This window comes from Mesoplodon bidens (assembly GCF_964165515.1).
Source record: "Mesoplodon bidens genome assembly, chromosome: 5".
In the NCBI taxonomy this organism is placed as follows: Eukaryota; Metazoa; Chordata; class Mammalia; order Artiodactyla; family Ziphiidae; genus Mesoplodon; species Mesoplodon bidens.
Window position 1 is genome coordinate 100131415 of NC_138161.1, and position 19029 is coordinate 100150443.

A 19029-nucleotide genomic window follows, 5' to 3' on the forward strand; every position below is an offset into this window, starting at 1 on the left:
GTTTCAAATATCCCCATTTTACAACAGGTATTAAGTAGGTAGATAGTAGGTACATCGCCAGGGGAGTAAGTGGCAGAGTTTGGATTAAAATCCAGGCTGACTCTGAGTAACTAGATGTGGCTCTAGTGTGTCCCTTCAGGCGGTTCAAAATCTTGGCTATCGGGCAGGGAGAGGTCTTGGATTACTTCTTCCATCACTATTTGAACTTTCCGTGATTGGTTTTAATCCCTCCCTGGGAGTGGCCGATCTCTATAAAAGACAAATCTACTAATTCCCTACTTAGAATGTTTCAATCCTTTTAGTGTAACATTCAGTTTAATCGGTCTTTCAATGATCAAATTTACATTGTTTCAAAGCTGCCTAATTCGTATTTCTTTCCGTATTTGTCCATGATTTACTTCCGCAGGACTGAATCTTTAATTTCAGTGTTCTCAGCCCTCAGCCAGCACTTCGCCTAGCACACAATATGCAGTCAATAAATGCTTGCTCGAATTATGAATGAACTAAAGAACCGCGGAACAGAGACGCAGAGGGGACTCGGTCTGGGGAGTTCCAAAGTTCGGGAGGGGACACGGGGCGGGCAGTGGCTGTCACATGATGAGGCGGGGCAAATCCCATGTGCTCCGCGGCGCCGGGCGAAGCTCCGCCTTCTGCGCCGGTCACGTGTGGGCGCCGGCTGCGCCTGCGGAGAAGCGGTGGCCGCCGAGCGGGATCCGTGCGGGGAGCCGGAAATGGTTGTGGACTACGTCTGTGCGGCTGCGTGGGGCTCGGCCGCGCGGACTGAAGGAGACTGAAGGTAAAGCCGCCATGTCCGGGCCCGACCCGGCCCCCCCACCCCCTCCCCCCGCATCCGCCGCCATCCGGGCCCGGACCGGCTACCCTGCGCCGCCGCCCCGGCGCCCTGGCCCCGTGGCCCAAGCCCGGGCCCCGGCCCGCCAGGGCCTGATCCCCGGCCCACGTGTGCCCGGCCTGGCCCGGCCTGGCTGCTGGGTGGGGGTGGGGGAGCGCGGGGCCGGAATATGCGGTCCCCGCGGGCTGGGAGGGCGCCGGGTTCCCCGGCCGCTAAGTGCCACCTCGGTCCGACCCGAGGAGGCCCCGCGGGCGCAGGCACCGCGGCTCCCGGCCCGCCGCCCCCTCCCCCCTTTGCGGCCCGGCCGCCGGGAAGTGACACGTTGTTCTTTGGCACTGGCCGGCGCTGCGCAGGGAGGGCGCAGGGGAAGGAGGCGGCGGCGGCGGGCAGGGAGGAGCCCCCGGTCCCGCCCGCCCTCCGGGCCGACCCTCACTTGCTTCAAACCGGCTCCTCTTCGGCCGCCGCCCGCCTGGCCTTTTACGGCCCGACTGCCGCCCTTCCTGGCCTCCACTCCTGGGCAGCGGCAGGCCTCGTCTCTGGCCCCGCGCGGGTGCCCCCGTGGTCACCCGCGGCAGGCGTGCCTCGTGTTCCCCCGGGCCAGGCCCCGAACCCGGTGTCCCCGGGTGGGGGGTGGGGACACCACGGCCGAAGCTGCTAGCTCCGTTTGTGATCCGGGAGCCTGGTGCCAGCGAGACCTGGAATTTCCGGTCTGGTTGGTCTTGGGCCCCGCGGAGCCAGGTTGATACCCCTCACCTCCCAACCCCAGGCCCTCGGATGCCCAGAACCTGTAGGCCGCACCGTGGATTTATTCTTAACCGAGGGGGTGAGTGAGGGGCTGTTTCAGCAGGTCAGGGGGGTGGTTGGAGGCGGTGTGGGTTTGACAGGGTGTTGGTGGGGACGTAAGCTGGGTCTTTAATGCTCCTTCACCCGCTTGGCGCCTCCGGGGCTCGCTGTGGGCCCCAGCCCTTGCTTCATCCCTTCCCCCACTCCATTTGCCTTCAGCTTGGGTCCCTTCCCCTTTCTGAGCTCCTCTCTTTCCCAACAGGTGCTGGGGGGACCCTGATGTGGCACCAAATGAAATGAACAAAGCTCCACAGCCCACAGGCCCCCCACCTGCCCCATCCCCTGGACTCCCACAGGTAATTAGGGAGGAATTAGCAGTGACTGGGGTGCAGGTTGGGGAGACCAGGCAGCCGGGTCAGGAACAGGTTCCAGCCTCTGGATTTTCCCACCCCTTTCTGTGTCAGGGCAAAGTGCAGCTTCCTGCTGCCAAATTGAGACACGGCCCCTGGGCTGTTCCCAGGGGCTGTCATGGGGAGGGTATATGTGGACTGTTGAGGCTCTTGCCACAGATCTGCCCCCTTCACCAGCTTGAGTTTCTGCCCCACCTGGGTTTCCCCTCTTGCTGAAATCTGGTCTCCCCCCTTCAGCCAGCGTTTCCCCCGGGGCAGACAGCACCGGTGGTGTTCAGTACGCCTCAAGCGACACAAATGAACACGCCTTCTCAGCCCCGCCAGGTGAGGGGCTGTGGGGAGGGGAGTAGGGGGCATGGGTGGGGGCCACGTAAAGCTTAGGCCAGTTTGGGCCTAGGATGGAAACTATGGAGGCCCTGTACCTGCCCCAGTTTCCTGACAGTTGCTATGTGTTCTTTCATGGGGCTCTGCACTTCTCACTGTTGATTACTTACGGTGGCTGGCCCCTCGGTTAGTATGTAGTCGGTGGGGACGGCATTACTAGGGGTCCTGGTGCCTTAAGAATTGGGGGCAGTGTTGGGCCCTGCTGCCAACTCTTTGGGCCCTGCTTTCCTATTTCCTCCTTTTACTGGGAGGTTGCCGTTGCTCCATTCCCCATCCCTTCTTTCTCTTTGGACTGTGGGAAGATAAACACTCCAGCTGGTTCTTGCCTTTCTCTATTCCCTAAATTCTTCCTCACTAAGTGGGAGAGGATTCTTGTCCTGCGTCCTTCATATTTTCCTTCATCTTTTCCCCTCACCTTGGGGATAATTCTCTTCTTTCCTGTCCCCATGTGCTCTCAGGGAGGATTCAGGTCTCTGCAGGTAATACCCCTTTGCTAATCCTGGACTCTCTCCTGGTCTCACCGTTACCCTCCACCCTAGTCAGGGACTAGAGACAGGGACTGGGTTCCTCAGGGTGGGGACTTGTTTGCTGTTCAGGTCCTCATTCTGAGGCTGACCAATGCATGTTAGGGGCTAAATCTTGCATAGCGCGTATCTGGGAACTGGGAGACTTGCATGTTAGCGGTTAGCTCCTCAGTACCTTAGGGTGGAGCAGTGCATGCTGGGGAGTATGTTGCTGAAAAAGGCTTTACTTAGGCATGATGCATCTGGGTGTTAGGAAGCCTCTGCTGAAGGATAGACCGGAGGAGGTGACATGAGTATGCATGGCAGGGAGGGAGTAAATATGCAGAGTGCAAAATGTGTATCGGAGTTTGGAGGGCACATTGTGAGTACAAGAGGCCACTTAAACATCACTTGGTCAGGTGAATCTTGGAAGTGTTGGTCCCCATGCTCCAAAGCCCCTGGCACTTCTCACCAGACTAGAGACATAGCAGAATGGCCATTTTGCCGTCCACTTCCTCCCCTTCCCAGTGCCAACTGCCTTCCTCCCTCCTGACAGCACTTCTACCCTAGCCGGGCCCAGCCCCCGAGCAGTGCAGCCTCCCGAGTGCAGAGTGCAGCCCCCGCCCGCCCTGGCCCAGCTGCCCATGTCTACCCTGCTGGATCCCAAGTAATGATGATCCCTTCCCAGATCTCCTACCCAGCCTCCCAGGGGGCCTACTACATCCCTGGACAGGTGAGGCTGGAGGCTTGGGGGCTGGAGGCCACACAACCTTGTACCCCAACTCCTACTTTCCTTACCCTGACCCCCCAGTCCCATCTCTTCTCCAGAGGTGGGACTTTCTTCTGGTCATTGCCTAGAGTTGGCTTGTCGTGTCTTGCCTTATATTCTCTTTGTAGTCTGATACGGTATTTGTAGCTCCGTCAACTCCTCTCCCCTCCTTCTCCCCCCTTCCCCTCCACCAGGGGCGTTCCACATATGTTGTCCCGACACAGCAGTATCCTGTGCAGCCGGGAGCCCCAAGCTTCTATCCGGGTGCAAGCCCTACAGAGTTTGGGACCTACGGTAAGCAGGGGAGGGAGTCAGGTGAGAGTGAGTCCCAGGGAGCATCTAAACTCACCTACTAATTGCCAAGACCCTTCCCAGGCTTGTTTCTTGGTCTAAAAATGACAGGGGTAGCAGGGATTGGTGCTTAATATGTAACTGGTGTTGGGGGTGGTACGGAGAGGATTTTATACTGTTGCTGAGAGTTGGAGTCCTCCCCACGTCAAGGAATACAGTTCAAGCACTAGTTTGAAGGCCTGTTAGTAAATATTCCCTGTGACACTCGTTCCATGGTTGGGGGGAGCCCATGTGACATGGATCTGAGAGGTTTCTGTAGCTGTTTTTCATTTATATTCTAGGAAAGGATTAGTCTGTTCTTTATGGCAGTGGTTTCCAAAATTTTTTGACCATCAGGAAAAATTTTGAGTATGTACTTTTAATGTATGTTTTTGTTTGTTATACGTATGCATAATTTAGACAAATAGCACTTAATGTTGCTTGTCAGAAACAAACAAGTGGAGGTTATGGATGATATTAAAGAATGTATCCCATTTTGGAGACCATTGCTTTAAGGAATTTTTCTCATCCTGGGCCTGGTTCATAATGTTACTTTTTGTTTCCTTGCCCCTTAGCAAAGGGCTGGAGACTGGAATTGGACTCAGGTTGAATGGAACAGGGGTGGCAAATCTGTTTTTATCATTCCCAGCCAAAGACCTGATTCTGTTTCAGGTTAAGTAGTTGCTGCTCTCTCAGAGTATATGTGTGTGTGTTGCTGGGGGTGGGGTGCATACGTGTTACCTTACGGGGCAGAAGAGGAGCAGACATAGTCCTGGTAGCTGGTGTATGGTGGGGAAGAAGTGCCTGCCTACAAGGCGTGTGTGTGTCAGTGTTAGGAATTCTTGTAAACGCAGTTCAGACTGGTTCCCCAGCTTTGATAGACACCTCATTCCCTTGGGGAGGAGGGTGGGGCAGGGCGAGGGGCCAGCTCTGGGTGATGAGAGGTTCTCCAGGGGGTGGGAGGTGTTCAAGCAGGCATTTGTATGTGGTTGGGCTCTGACCCTGCCACTGTTCTTCCTTTCCGTGTCCCTCCCGTCCCCCAAGCTGGCGCCTACTACCCAGCTCAGGGTGTGCAGCAATTTCCCACTGGTGTGGCTCCCCCGCCGGTTTTGATGAACCAGCCACCCCAGATTGCTCCTAAGAGGGAGCGGAAGACGGTGAGTAGCAGCAGGGGGCTCTAGGATATCTGGGAAAGGGAGAATCAAGGTCAGGCACGTTGTGGGTCAGGGAGCAGGAAATTGAGGGAGATCTTCAGCTGAGAGTAGGCAGAGAATGGGAATCTGTGAAGTGCTTAGGTTCTTTGTAAGGTGCTAAGATTTCCGTGCAGAAGAAGCTTACTGGAAGATTGGAGTGTCTGGTGGGGAAATTCATTAGAGACCTGGGTCCTGGGTCCGTAACATCTAAGTTTGGTTTTGGGTTTCTGGTGGCTTGCCTTGGAAATGGTTTGCTTTTTGTGGCCCCACCCCCCAGTCCTGGAAGCTCTCGAGGCCTCCGCCTCTGCTCGGTCCTCAAGCCCTGGGCGTGGTGCCCAGAATAGGGTGCCAGGGCTGGGGAAGCCGCTGAGTCACCCTGGCTCCACCCACTGGATCTGGTCCCTGCCCCCAGAGATCAAGCAGACTAGCCACAAGTGAGCCGGATGGGTGCTAGATGGGGGTCCTGGGCCCCAGGGCATGCAGCCACTTCTTGAGGACTTCTGGTTGGGCAGGGATGAGGGAGGGAGGGGCATTGTGATGTACGTGGCTGCTGTGAGGTCAAGGGTGTCTTAGGGGTGGGGGCCAAGACGAGACTGTAAGAGCAGCTAGATGGGTTGACAGTAGAACTCATGGGGTTTCTGGCACCCACCTGCCTGCTTCTCAGTGAGGGGTAGGGGGTTGGCCTGGAGTCCTAGGAGTGGGGCAGGGTGGAGAGGTGGGTTCCTCCTGCTTCCCACTCATCCTGTAGCTTTTCTTCCCCCAGATCCGAATTCGAGACCCAAACCAAGGAGGGAAGGATATCACAGAGGAGATCATGTCTGGGGCCCGCACTGCCTCCACACCCACCCCTCCCCAGGTACTGTTCTTTGAGTGATGCCCTGGCTGGGATGGCTGTTCTGCCCCGGACTCCTAGGTCCCTGGATCTTTTTCTTCAACTAAGGGATTGATTTCCCTGCTTTCCTGGATTTCTAGGCGGCTAAAGTAGAAATGGCTCTAGTAAAGAAGGGTTGTGGGACTCTTCAGGGCAAACTTGGTAACCCTTTGTGTCCTGCAGACGGGAGGTGGTCTGGAGCCTCAGGCTAATGGGGAGACACCCCAGGTTGCTGTTGCTGTCCGGCCAGGTAAGTAAGCGGGTGGGGCAGAGCCTTTATGGGGAAAAGGAGTGTGAACATTTAAAATGCCAGGGAAGTGGAGTGACTTGAACTGGGTGTCAGAGCAGAATGACTTAGGTGTCAGGTAGTCGGATTTTAGGGTAGATTGGATTTTGAGTGAGAATGGAAAAGACCTAGGTGGGAGAAGACGGGTGTGTGTGTAGGGGGCTGTTAGGTTGGGAATGCTTGACTGGGAGGAGGAAGAGCAGTAGCAGTGAAGGACTTGCCTCTAATTACTCGTTCTTCCTATGGTGCAGATGACCGGTCGCAGGGAGCAATCATTGGGGAGCGGCCAGGGCTGCCTGGCCCAGAGCACAGCCCTTCAGAATCCCAGCCTTCATCACCTTCTCCGACCCCATCACCACCCCCAGTCTTGGAACCGGGGTCTGAGCCTAATCTCACAGTCCTCCCTATTCCTGGGGACACTATGACAACGGGGATGATACAAACGTCTGTAGAAGAATCAACCCCCATGCCCCCTGAAACTGGGGAGCCATATTGCCTCTCTCCAGAACCCACTCCCCTCGCTGAACCCATACTGGAAGTAGAAGTGACACTTAGCAAACCAGTTCCAGAATCTGAGTTCTCTTCCAGTCCTCTCCAGGTTCCCACCCCCCTGGCATCCCACAAGGTGGAAATTCTTCCTGAGCCTAATGGCACGGTCCTATCTGAGAATTTGGAACCAGAGTTGGAGTCGAGCCCGGAGCTTGCCCCTCTCCCTCCCCCGGCTTGTCCCTCTGAATCCCCCATGCCCATTGCTCCAACTGCCCAACCTGAGGAACTGCTCAACGGAGCCCCCTCGCCACCAGCTGTGGACTTAAGCCCAGTCAGTGAACCAGAGGAGCAGGCCAAGGAGGCTACAGCATCGGTGGCTCCCCCCACCATCCTTTCTGCCACTCCAGCTGTGGCTCCTCCAGCTGCTTCCCCTGCTCAGGAGGAGGACATGGAGGAAGAGGAAGAAGAGGAAGAGGAAGGAGAAGCTGAGGGTGAGAAGGGAGGAGAGGAACCGCTCCCCCTAGAGAGCACCCCTGTCCCAGCCCACCTGTCCCAGAATTTGGAGGTGGCATCAGCCACCCAAGGTAAGGTGTGGCTGGATGGTAGAGGTGGGGCACGCTGGGTGTGGTTCTTTTTCTTCATTGATGACCTCTCCGTGCCATTGTGTCTGGGTCATAGAAGCTCTGTAATGGAACTCTTAAGGGTTAGATTAAGGAATTTTAAGTCGAGAGGGTGTGATGAAAAAAGGGAATATTGTACAGTGGCTGCTTTTTGTTTTCCTGAGGGATTGAGGGTACTCCTTAAGTTATTCTCACTCCTCCCCCCCAAATAGTGGCAGTATCTGTGCCAAAGAGGAGACGGAAAATTAAGGAGCTCAATAAGAAGGAGGCTGTAGGAGACCTTCTAGATGCCTTCAAGGAGGTAAGGGAGCAGAAAGTGGAGGGAGAAGGGCAAAGTTTGGGTATGGAACAGCGGTCACACTGCAACCAAAACGGAATGTCCAATGGTTACAGGTGAACCCAGGAGTACCAGAGGTAGAAAATCAGCCTCCTGTAGGCAACAATCCCAGCCCAGAGCCTGAGGGCAGCAGTGTGCCCCCGCGACCTGAGGAAGCAGATGAGACCTGGGACTCAAAGGACGACAAGATTGAAAATGCTGAGAACATCCAGCCGGGGGAACAGAAGTATGAATATAAGTCAGGTATGCAGAAGGAAGGGTTGAAAAGGGTTGAGTATGCTTACCAGGGCCCCAGGAGAAAGCAGTGTGATTGGTTCATCCTGTTTTCCTTGCAGATCAGTGGAAGCCTCTAAACCTTGAGGAGAAAAAGCGTTATGACCGTGAGTTCCTGCTTGGCTTTCAGTTCATCTTTGCCAGTATGCAGAAGCCAGAGGGATTGCCCCATATCAGTGATGTGGTATTGGATAAGGTTGGTGGGCTTAAGGGAGAGGGTAAGTTTGGGCAGGTTGGCTGGCTGGGGAGGAGCCAGAGGTCTTGAAAGAGTGGTCAGTAGCTAGCCCTAGCCTGTTTCTCATACCTTCCCTGTCCTTTTCGCAGGCCAATAAAACACCATTGCGGCCAGTGGATCCCGCTAGACTTCCAGGCATAAATTGTGGCCCAGACTTCACTCCGTCCTTTGCCAACCTTGGCCGACCAGCGCTTAACACCCGTGGGCCCCCAAGGGGTGGGCCAGGTGGGGAGCTGCCCCGAGGGCCGGTGAGTGGGACTGGCAAGGGGAGTTGGGGATGTTGGCTTCCTGTATCTCGTTGTGGGGGTGGGGAGAAGTCTGCCCTGGATATGTGTGGTAGCGGTGGTAGGTCGTGCTGACTAGTTCCGTGGCTTCTCTTGTCCCTGCTCCTTGCTTAGCAGGCTGGTCTGGGACCCCGGCGATCTCAGCAGGGCCCCCGAAAGGAACCACGCAAGATCATTGCCACGGTGTCAATGACCGAAGATATAAAGCTGAACAAAGCAGAGAAGGCCTGGAAACCGAGTAGCAAGCGGACAGTGGCTGATAAGGACCGAGGGGAGGAGGACACTGATGGCAGCAAAACCCAGGTACCTGCACGTCGTGGTTTGGTCTCCATTCCTTCTTTGCAAAGTCTGCCCTCTGAGCCAGCCTTGCCCTCTTTGCCTCTGTCCGTTCTCATTACTGGTATCTACGTTCCCCATCCCTCCCAGCAGCCCCTGTTCTTCTGAAAACTTCACTGGATTCTATGTCTTCTCTGTCTCCTCTCCTCTCCAGGACCTGTTCCGCAGGGTGCGCTCCATCCTGAATAAGCTGACACCCCAGATGTTCCAGCAGCTGATGAAGCAGGTGACGCAGCTAGCCATCGACACCGAGGAGCGCCTCAAAGGGGTCATTGACCTCATCTTCGAGAAGGCCATTTCAGAACCCAACTTCTCCGTGGCCTATGCCAACATGTGCCGCTGCCTCATGGCGGTTAGTGTCCACTGTTTTCTAAACCTTGTGGTTTAGCCTCCCACTTCTCTTCCTAAGACTCTGAGTCCAGCTTCTTGGTTCTCCTCTATCCTGTGCTGTTGGTGGCAGAGCCAGGGCCAGAGGTCTTCCTGGGTCAGGTAGTTGAAGACTTTTGGAGGGTTTTCCCTTCCCTGGACTGGTCTGAATGTGGCATTCTCTTTGACATACAGCTGAAAGTGCCCACTACAGAAAAGCCAACAGTGACTGTGAATTTCCGAAAACTGTTGTTAAATCGATGTCAGAAGGAGTTTGAAAAAGACAAAGATGATGATGAGGTTTTTGAGAAGAAGCAAAAAGAGATGGATGAAGCTGCTACGGTGAGAGAAACTCCATTCCCAGTTCTGCTGCTCACCCAGATGCTACTCAGCTGCAGAAGTGGGGGTGGGGATATTGGTGTTTTGGGGGTTTCTCTGCCTTAGGACGTGAGTGCTTGCTGCTAGGTTTAGGATCTAGATAGTGGAAGAGAGAACAGTTTTAGCTGAGTGGCTGGCTGTCTTTTTGATGTGGTCCCTGTCCCATGACCGGCAGGCAGAGGAACGGGGACGCCTGAAGGAAGAGCTGGAAGAGGCTCGAGACATAGCCCGGCGGCGCTCTTTAGGGAATATCAAGTTTATCGGGGAGTTGTTCAAGCTGAAGATGTTAACAGAGGCGATCATGCACGACTGTGTGGTTAAACTACTTAAGAACCATGATGAAGAGTCCCTCGAATGCCTTTGTCGTCTGCTCACCACCATTGGCAAAGACCTGGACTTTGAAAAGGCCAAGGTAGGGGGTCCTGGGGTACGGGAGAGGACAGGCTGAAGCGCGTGGGGTCTGCGGTCCACTGGCAGACACCCTTCCCAGCTGTTGTGTGCCACTGAGCTACAGTGGCGGAGCTGAAGGCCTGAGGAGGGGCAGGGCCTGTAGTTGGAGGTGAAGTTTTAGAAATTCCTGAACTTGATCCCTTTGCTTCTTGTTAGCCCCGGATGGATCAGTATTTCAACCAGATGGAAAAAATCATTAAGGAAAAGAAGACTTCATCCCGAATCCGTTTTATGCTGCAAGATGTGCTGGATCTGCGACGGGTGTGTGTCCCCTCTTTCCCACTGTTTGCTGCCTCTGACCCCACAGTCCCAGTTCCCGACACTTTTGTCTGGCCCTGTCTGATGTTATTACCTTGTGACTGGCCTGTCCCCACAGAGTAATTGGGTACCGCGTCGAGGGGACCAGGGTCCCAAGACGATTGACCAAATCCACAAGGAAGCTGAGATGGAGGAGCATCGGGAGCACATAAAAGTGCAGCAGTTAATGGCCAAGGGCAGCGACAAGCGTCGAGGTGGCCCTCCAGGCCCACCCATCAGTGAGTTTGAGGCTGGGACTGAGGAGGGACAATGTGAGGGGTTGTGCTTTCCACTGATGACTTCTTGTTAGTGCCACGTGTCTGGGCCACTGAGACCCCATGATGGAACTGAGGATCTGAGGAAGGGAGGCTGGGGGCAGCCCTCGGGAACGGGGTTCTTGGGACTTACCCGTCATTCCAGTATGCTTCCCTTTTTGTCCCAGGCCGTGGCCTTCCACTTGTGGATGATGGTGGCTGGAACACAGTGCCCATCAGCAAGGGCAGCCGCCCTATTGACACCTCACGACTCACTAAGATCACGAAGGTAGGGGTGTGTGTGTTGGAAGGGCTGATGTCAGTGCTGGGAGGATAAAGAGAGGTCAGATGGGCCTTAAGCCCAGGTTTGGATCTTAATCCCCTCACTTGTCTGAGGTTGGGAAGGTGACAGCTCAGTTTCCCCCCTTAGACTAGCTGGTTAGATTGCTGGAGATGGGAGTGCCAACTCTAGGGGATGTATTCACATTGGTCTGGACCAGTGGTCAGCACCCTGATATACACACCAAATCCAGCCATTCCCTCCTCCTGTACAGCCCACAAGCTAAGAATGAGAGTTTTCTATATTGTTTAATGGTTGAAAAGAATCAAAAAGTGAATGATGCTTTGTGTTAAGGAATTACATAAAGTTTAAATTTCAGTGTGCACAGTGTGGTTATGTTTTGTCTGTGACTGCTCTTGTGCTACAGTGGCAGAGTTGAGTAGTTCAAACTGCCTGGTCTGTAGTGAATATTTACTGTCTGGCCCTTTACAGGGAAAGTTTGTCTGGACCCTGGTCTGGGCCCCTTACGGCTGTGTGTGGTGAGGGCTGGCGGGGGCTTTGGCTGGATCAGACCCGTGACCCTCACTCCCTTTCCTTCCTCAGCCTGGCTCCATTGATTCTAACAACCAGCTGTTTGCACCTGGAGGGCGATTGAGCTGGGGCAAGGGTAGCAGTGGAGGCTCAGGAGCCAAGCCCTCCGATGCAGGTATGGAGGCCACTGTAAAGAGCTGGGTGGTTCGGAATCAGCTCTCCTGAGGGCAGCGTCTTCTCTGTACCGGGGGCTTTCATTACAGAGTGGTTAGTTAGGTAATACAGGCAGTGTGTACTTGGCACTAGGGACTGAACTACTCTAGTGTCAGGACTAGGACCAAGTGTCCTAAATTGGCGAGTAGGGGACAGGATGTACGGAAATAGGTTTTAATCTGGGTTTTCTCCCTCCCCAGCATCAGAAGCTGCTCGTGCAGCTACTAGTACCTTGAATCGCTTCTCAGCCCTTCAACAAGCAGTACCTACAGAAAGCACAGATAACAGACGTGTGGTACAGAGGTGAGGTTTCCTCGGTGTTTTTGTTTTCACGCTGGGAGTACTGATTGGGTTTTGACTGCTGCCATAGGAATCCTTACACCTGTAATTCTCAGAGCTCCTGGCTGAGATTGGGCATATACCTGATGACAAGAACAAGGCCTGACAGTTGCTCAGCATGTTGGATAGTTAAACAAGAGGGCATGTGGGTAGTATAGGTGAGAGACGATGTGCCTGTCTTTCTTCCAGGAGTAGCTTGAGCCGGGAACGAGGTGAGAAAGCTGGGGACCGGGGAGACCGCCTAGAGCGAAGTGAACGGGGAGGTGACCGTGGTGACCGGCTTGATCGCGCACGGACACCCGCCACCAAGCGGAGCTTCAGCAAAGAAGTGGAGGAGCGGAGTAGAGAGCGGCCCTCTCAGCCCGAGGGACTGCGCAAGGCAGCTAGCCTCACGGAGGATCGGGACCGCGGGCGGGATGCTGGTAAGGGGCTGGGGGGGTGGGGAAGGGAAGGGTGTGGGCTGGTTTGGGACTAGCTAGTACCCAGACAGCGTCTTCAGGGCTCCAGACCCTGCTTGCTAGGAAGACTGGAACTGAAGAATCTCTGATCTGTTTTTCTTCGCTCAGTGAAGCGAGAAGCCGCCCTGCCCCCTGTGAGTCCCCCGAAGGCTGCGCTCTCTGAAGAGGAGCTGGAGAAGAAATCCAGGGCCATCATTGAGGAATACCTCCATCTCAATGACATGAAGGTAAGCAGTGGGAGTGGTCTGAGTGATGGCAGGGTGGGCGGGAAGGGGCCTGTGCCAACAGGCATGGGTGTAGGGTCTGGGCCAGACAGTGACTGGTCTCTCTTCTGTGTGCTGCGCCCCTGCAGGAGGCAGTTCAGTGTGTGCAGGAGCTGGCCTCGCCCTCGCTGCTCTTCATCTTTGTGCGGCACGGCATCGAGTCCACACTGGAGCGCAGCGCCATTGCCCGTGAGCACATGGGGCGACTGCTGCACCAGCTGCTCTGTGCCGGGCACCTCTCCACTGCTCAGTACTACCAAGGGTATGACTGACTTGATGGGCCTCCCACTTTCACATACCCACTAATTTCCCTCCTTTGTAGGACCCGTGGAACCTTAGATAAGAATGTAGGCTCCTCAGCCATCCTGGTCAACGTAACTTTCGGCAGAGTTGGGGGTGAGCCATCTAAGGAGAAGAAGATGGCCTTAGTTTGAGATAATTGCCCCATGTTTAGGAAGTGTTCCTGAAGTGCTCCATGGTTGATCCTTTAGCCGTGCCTTTGTTGCTCAAGCAGGAGGGTAGGAGTGCAGGTTGTCTCTCCTAGATGACTTTGAATTTTCTTTGCAGGCTCTATGAAATCCTGGAATTGGCTGAAGACATGGAAATTGATATCCCTCATGTGTGGCTCTACCTAGCAGAACTGGTAACGCCCATTCTGCGTGAAGGTGGGGTGCCCATGGGGGAGCTGTTCAGGTTAGTCCCCTTTGGTGGAATTCAGGGGAGGTAAAAACAGGAAGAAGAGGGGAGAGGGAGGGGAGGTGTGGCAACTTAGACCCCCGGATTTAGGGAGGGATGGGATAGTGTGTTGAGAGGGCGTGGAAGGCTATCAACACTGGATTTTTCTCTTGTAGGGAGATTACAAAACCTCTGAGACCCCTGGGCAAAGCTGCTTCCCTGTTGCTGGAGATCCTGGGGCTCCTATGCAAAAGCATGGTGAGTGAGAGAGCCTTTCAGAGGTGGTGTGTTGAGAACTTCTCTTCCCACCATGTGGTTTTGGGTGCTGGCAGTGACCCTGAAGCCTCATGGTCCTTTGGTGGGATGGTAGTGCTGTGTGGGTACCTGGGAGAGGAAATGTCGAGGCTGGCATTCTCCCTCAGACCAGTGCCTGTTGTAGGATCTGGCCAAGGCTGGAGGAGAATGAGAATCTAAGGCCCTAGGCCCTTGATTGATTCACTCATTCATTTAACTGGCATCTTTTAGAACATTTACCGTATACTAGGCACTGGGAACACAGCAGTGAATAAAAACACAGTTAGGAAACAAGTTGGAAAAGAAACAAGAAACGGCAGCTTAATGAAAACAACAGTGTGAAGTAAAGTGTGAAATAAAATAGCTAAAATGGAGTGCCTTAAGTACCGTGAAGTTGCAAAGTGGTGTCTATTTGGTAACGTTCACGACAGAAACTGCTTTGTTAAAATTAATTTTGATTAGCAAGGAGAACGGTGAAATGATGGGAAAGGCAAGTTGGGTGTGGTACTTAGTAGTGGTGAGATGTTGGGAAGTGCAGTTTTTTAAAAGAGTTCAGCTATCTGGAACTTAGAGGAGTAAGTCTTTGAATTGAGAGGAATTGTTCTTTCAGCATAATATTACTTGTTTTAGGTAGAAATATGTACCAGGATAGTTTCTGAGAAATTTAAAAGAAAAAGCATATGGAACTATTGATGTATGTCATTGACTCTAAGGTGCCATAGATTCTACAACAGCTTATCTATGCACTGCTGAGAAAGAAAAGACATGGTCATAGATAAATATATATATATATATATATATACATTTTTTTTTTTTTTTTTTTGCGGTACGTGGGCCTCTCACTGTCGTGGTCTCTCCTGTTGTGGAGCACAGGCTCCGGATGCGCAGGTTCAGCGGCCATGGCTCACGGGCCCAGCCGCTCCGCAGCCTGTGGGATCTTCCCGGACCGGGGCATGAACCCGTGTCCCCTGCATCGGCAGGCGGACTCTCGACCACTGCGCCACCAGGGAAGCCCATGGTCATATTTTTAAAATGTGGTAATATGCCAACTGTGAGACAACTCAGTTTTAGTGGTGTTAAAATGGGCGTTTTTAAAATCCATGCAGTACAGTAATTTTGTCAAGGGTTGATGGCGTCATCCTGAATATCTGTTATGGTAAAACAGTGATGGCTTCAGAATCTCTTGCCCTTTACAGAAGATGAGCTCAAACTGCCGTTTACGTGAAGATTTCTGATTTGTGTTGGGTTGGGGATGGGGACTTAACATCTGCTTCTAAAATTTTCTGGACTTGGGAACCAAATAAGCGTACTTGTTAGAAGTTTTTCTCTCCCCTAAGCATTTGTTACTTGCAATAATGAGAAACTAAGGTATTTTAGAAACAATGTAGATGAGCGTGGAAGGCTAGGATGAGATACCTGGATTTGGTTGTTTACCTTTTGTGGCCCAGTAATTCTTTGAGAGTCCTGTGACAGCTCTCAGACTTGGGGTGGTTATCTGAGTGACGTTTGTGCCCGTTCCTGGCCCCTAGGTGTGACGCACTGTTCCCATTCAGCGGAGCTGGTAGCAGGCACCTAGTGGGCTTTCAGCAGGCATTGGCTGGGTGACATTGGCGGGGCTGCTAGCTTCCCGGAGAGAGGGAGAGTTGCTAGGTTGGTCTTATGTTTTCCAGGGTCCCAAGAAGGTGGGGACGCTGTGGCGAGAGGCTGGACTCAGCTGGAAGGAATTTTTACCTGAAGGCCACGATGTCGGTGCCTTTGTCACTGCACAGGTTTGCAGCTGGACTTAAGTTACCTCTAGCAGTTGGGGTCAGCCAGTCCTTTCCTCTTCCCTCATCTCACGTGACACGCTTACCTCCCAACTGTGGGCCTTTTTGCTTGCAGAAGGTGGAGTATACCTTGGGAGAGGAGTCAGAAGCCCCTGGCCAGAGGTTGCTGTCCCCTGAGGAGCTGAGCAAGCAGCTGGAGAAGCTGCTGAAGGAGGGCAGCAGTAACCAGCGGGTGTTTGACTGGATAGAGGTATATTTCTCCTGGATATTGGGGGAGAGAGAGAAGGGAGAAGGCAGTGCAAGTGAGGGCAGCAAGAATGGAGCCTTCCAGGCATAATTCAGAACTTATGGGCCATTTGTCTTTCTTCTTCACAGGCCAACGTGAATGAGCAGCAGGTAGCATCCAACACATTAGTTCGAGCTCTCATGACAACGGTCTGCTATTCTGCAATTTTCTGTAAGAGGAGCCAGGGAGTTGGTGGGGCAAGGGTGGGCCCAACAGATATGGAGGGAGGGAGGTTTTGGTCTTTGTCTCCAGTTCTGAACCAGGCTGAGGGTGCATTATTCCACTTATCCCTGTCTTCCTCCCTGTAGTTGAGACCCCTCTCCGAGTGGATGTTGCGGTGCTGAAAACGCGAGCGAAACTGCTACAGAAGTACCTATGTGACGAGCAGAAGGAACTGCAGGCGCTCTATGCCCTCCAGGCCCTTGTAGTGACCTTAGAACAGCCCCCCAGTAAGATCCAGGCCACAGGGATGGGGTGGGCTGGAGGAACTACCAGATAGTAGGGGCACTTGTGGAAAGGGTCTCAATCCAGGAGAAGTGGGTAGTCACTGGAGAGCAAAATATCCTGATGGTTGAGTCCTTCCCCCTGAAACAAACATTTGTTTGTTTCCTTACCTACAAGTGCAAGACTCGGCCTTGAAGGTTAATTGACTACCTGTTTTGTGCCTAGCCAACTGTTAGATGCCAGGAGTGCAGAGGTGATAAATGGTAACGTTTTCCAAGTATCCTGTGCTCCCTCTGCCTGGTACAGGGCTGAGCTGCTTTTCTTTGCCTCAGTTAATCCTCACAACTATTGTTTAGGGTAGATGGTGTTCCCCCCTTTTCCATATTGGGGGGCTGAGGCTTAGGTTAACATGCCTGAGGTTAATGCATTTAGCAAACAGGTATGTGCCAGGACATTGGGGTATTACCAGTGATTAAGTCAAGCATAGTTCCCATGTTGGCATGGAGTCAAGGTGAATGTTGGAAAATGGGTCCTGCAAGGGTACTCTCTGGGAGAATCTACCTAGTCAGAGAATGAGTGGGAATTGATACATGGGAGCTAAATGACAAATGGGAGGGGGAGACTTGACAAGAAGGAACTGTGCCTTAAGGGAAGCCCTGAGGTAGAAAACATGATGCAAGGTAAAAACCGCTGAAGGAATACCAGTGTGGGAGAGCACAGCAACCAGTTGTATGTGAGGCAAGTTGGGTGGAGGGATGGATGTGGCCAGGTCATACAGGGCTGTGTAAGCCATGGGATGAGTTTTGGGCTTTAATCTATGGATAGGAAAAGGCCTTTGTGGGATTTTAAGCAAGGATTTTAAACATTCTTTTTTAGTTTTTAGATCATCCTGGCCATTAGTGGGAAGAGTGTTTTGGAGTGGGGTGAATGTGAATGTGGCCGGATCAGCAGATGAGGGGTGTGTTGGTAGTGACTCAGCCTCACTGGTGGCAATGGAGATGGGAGAGGAGTGGGCAGATGCAAGACACACACTGGCCTGGGGGACGGGTGGTGAGAGATTGGGGGTCGTATGTGACTCCCAGGATAGTTTCAGCAGGTGGGGTGATAGTGGGGGATGCCGTCCACTGGGCGGGGCAGGGAGCACTGGGTCAAGTTGGGTTTGTGGTCCTGGTGGGGGCGATCAGAGATGTCAGTCAGGTAGACAACTGGGTGTCTGGTTTCATTTGCAGAGGAAGAGGTGAGGGCTGGAGGCCCATCTCTTGAACTGCTGGCACAGGGCAACACGTGTGCAAGTCACAAGAGGGTATAGGATTGCCCAAGGGATACAGCCTTGAGGAGGTAGAGGTCCCACAGGTAGGGACCAAAGGAGGATAGGACCCTGTGAGCAAAGGACAGAGTGATTTCAGGAGAGGGAAGTGGTCAGTAATGCTAGATGTGCCCGGGTTCCATAGGAGCAGATCTGAAAATTAGGGCCTCTGGAGTGTGAAAACATGGAGGCCACCCTGGCAGAGACAGTATTTGGTACAGCAGGGGGCAGGATCTGGATTGGAAAGGACAGAGTAATACCTGAATCAGGAGGAAAAGAAAACAGCAAGTGTAGACAAAAATCTTTGAATTCAACTAATCTCTTGTCAAAAGAGATCTTTTTGGCTGTAAAGAGAGCAGTTGTAAAGGAGGCCTTTTGTGTTTAGATGGGAGAAACTTGGGCTTGAAAATACAGGGCAGAGTGGATAATTGATTGTATAGGGTCCCCAGGATGGGTGTGCGTGGGATTTGGAGAACAAGCTTGGGGTAAATAATCTGTTGCTGCCATCGCTGTGGGATGGGGGTGGGAGGCTGTCAGCAGGCAGCGGTTGTGGATCTGAGGGTGTGCGTGCAGGTTTCCCAGTTTTGGCCAAATGACTCACTCTTGCACATCAGTCTCTTAGATCATGAGATAAGCATCCTGTCAGAGACCTAGTTACTCTGGAATGGCCAGACACACAAATGTCAGCACGGTGGGTTAGGGCCTTGTCTCAGCAGTGGAGCTTAGGGGAGGGATCCCTGGGAGGGGGGATGGAGTGGTTGTGGGCAGCGTGCCTGTAACTGCTGTCCTGCCTGCTTGCAGACCTGCTTCGGATGTTCTTTGATGCGCTGTACGATGAGGACGTGGTGAAGGAGGACGCCTTCTATAGTTGGGAGAGTAGCAAGGACCCCGCTGAACAGCAGGGCAAGGGTGTGGCCCTTAAATCTGTCACAGCTTTCTTCAAGTGGCTTCGTGAGGCGGAGGAGGAGGAGTCTGACCACAACTGAGGGCGGGTGGGGCCGGGGACTTGGAGCCCCATGGACACTCGGATGGCCAAGCCAGCCGCCCGGACTGCAAGGGGGGGGCGGCAGCAGCGGCGGCAGTGGCAGTGGGTTCCTGTAGTGCGATGTTGTCTGAGCTAATAAAGTGGCTGAAGAGGCAGGATGGCTTGGGGCTGCGTGGGGCTCCCCTCCAGGATGCTGCCAGGTGTCCCTCTCCTGCCCCTGGGGCACAGAGATATATTATATATAAAGTCTTGAAATTTGGTGTGTCTTGGGGGGGGCACCACCGCCTGCCCCTGGTCCTTTTTTATTTTCTGAAAAATCACTCTTGGGACTGCCGTCCTCGCTGCTGGGGGCATACGCCCCAGCCCCTGCACCACCCCTGCTGCTGCCTGGGCAGGGGGAAGGGGGGGCACGGTGCCTGTAATTATTAAACATGAATTCAATTAAGCTCACTGCCTCTCTGCTTTATGGCCTGCTCCCTCTGGAGAAGGGG

General features: G+C 53.6%; 1 protein-coding gene across 4 annotated transcripts; it reads left to right on the plus strand.

Moving 5' to 3' along the window:
• The first annotated feature begins 653 nt into the window (after positions 1-653).
• On the plus strand, positions 654-18983 carry EIF4G1 (eukaryotic translation initiation factor 4 gamma 1). Of its 4 annotated transcripts, none has more exons than XM_081234573.1 (33): positions 654-796; positions 1617-1673; positions 1896-1989; positions 2281-2367; positions 3487-3663; positions 3894-3993; positions 5074-5186; positions 5986-6078; positions 6277-6343; positions 6631-7452; positions 7701-7789; positions 7882-8068; positions 8161-8294; positions 8423-8581; positions 8732-8920; positions 9108-9305; positions 9515-9661; positions 9873-10109; positions 10304-10408; positions 10524-10683; positions 10887-10987; positions 11582-11684; positions 11923-12025; positions 12251-12483; positions 12628-12746; positions 12872-13044; positions 13350-13475; positions 13634-13715; positions 15422-15520; positions 15633-15767; positions 15893-15974; positions 16112-16252; positions 18355-18983. In XM_081234573.1, exons 3-33 carry the CDS (start codon positions 1930-1932, stop codon positions 18537-18539), a joined length of 4806 nt encoding a protein of 1601 aa, XP_081090699.1. In that variant the 5' UTR covers positions 654-796; positions 1617-1673; positions 1896-1929; the 3' UTR covers positions 18540-18983. The 4 variants fall into 4 exon arrangements, with proteins under 4 accessions (XP_081090699.1, XP_081090700.1, XP_081090702.1 ...); XM_081234574.1 differs by having other exon boundaries at positions 8735-8920; XM_081234576.1 differs by lacking the exon at positions 3487-3663.
• The last annotated feature ends 46 nt before the right edge of the window (positions 18984-19029 follow it).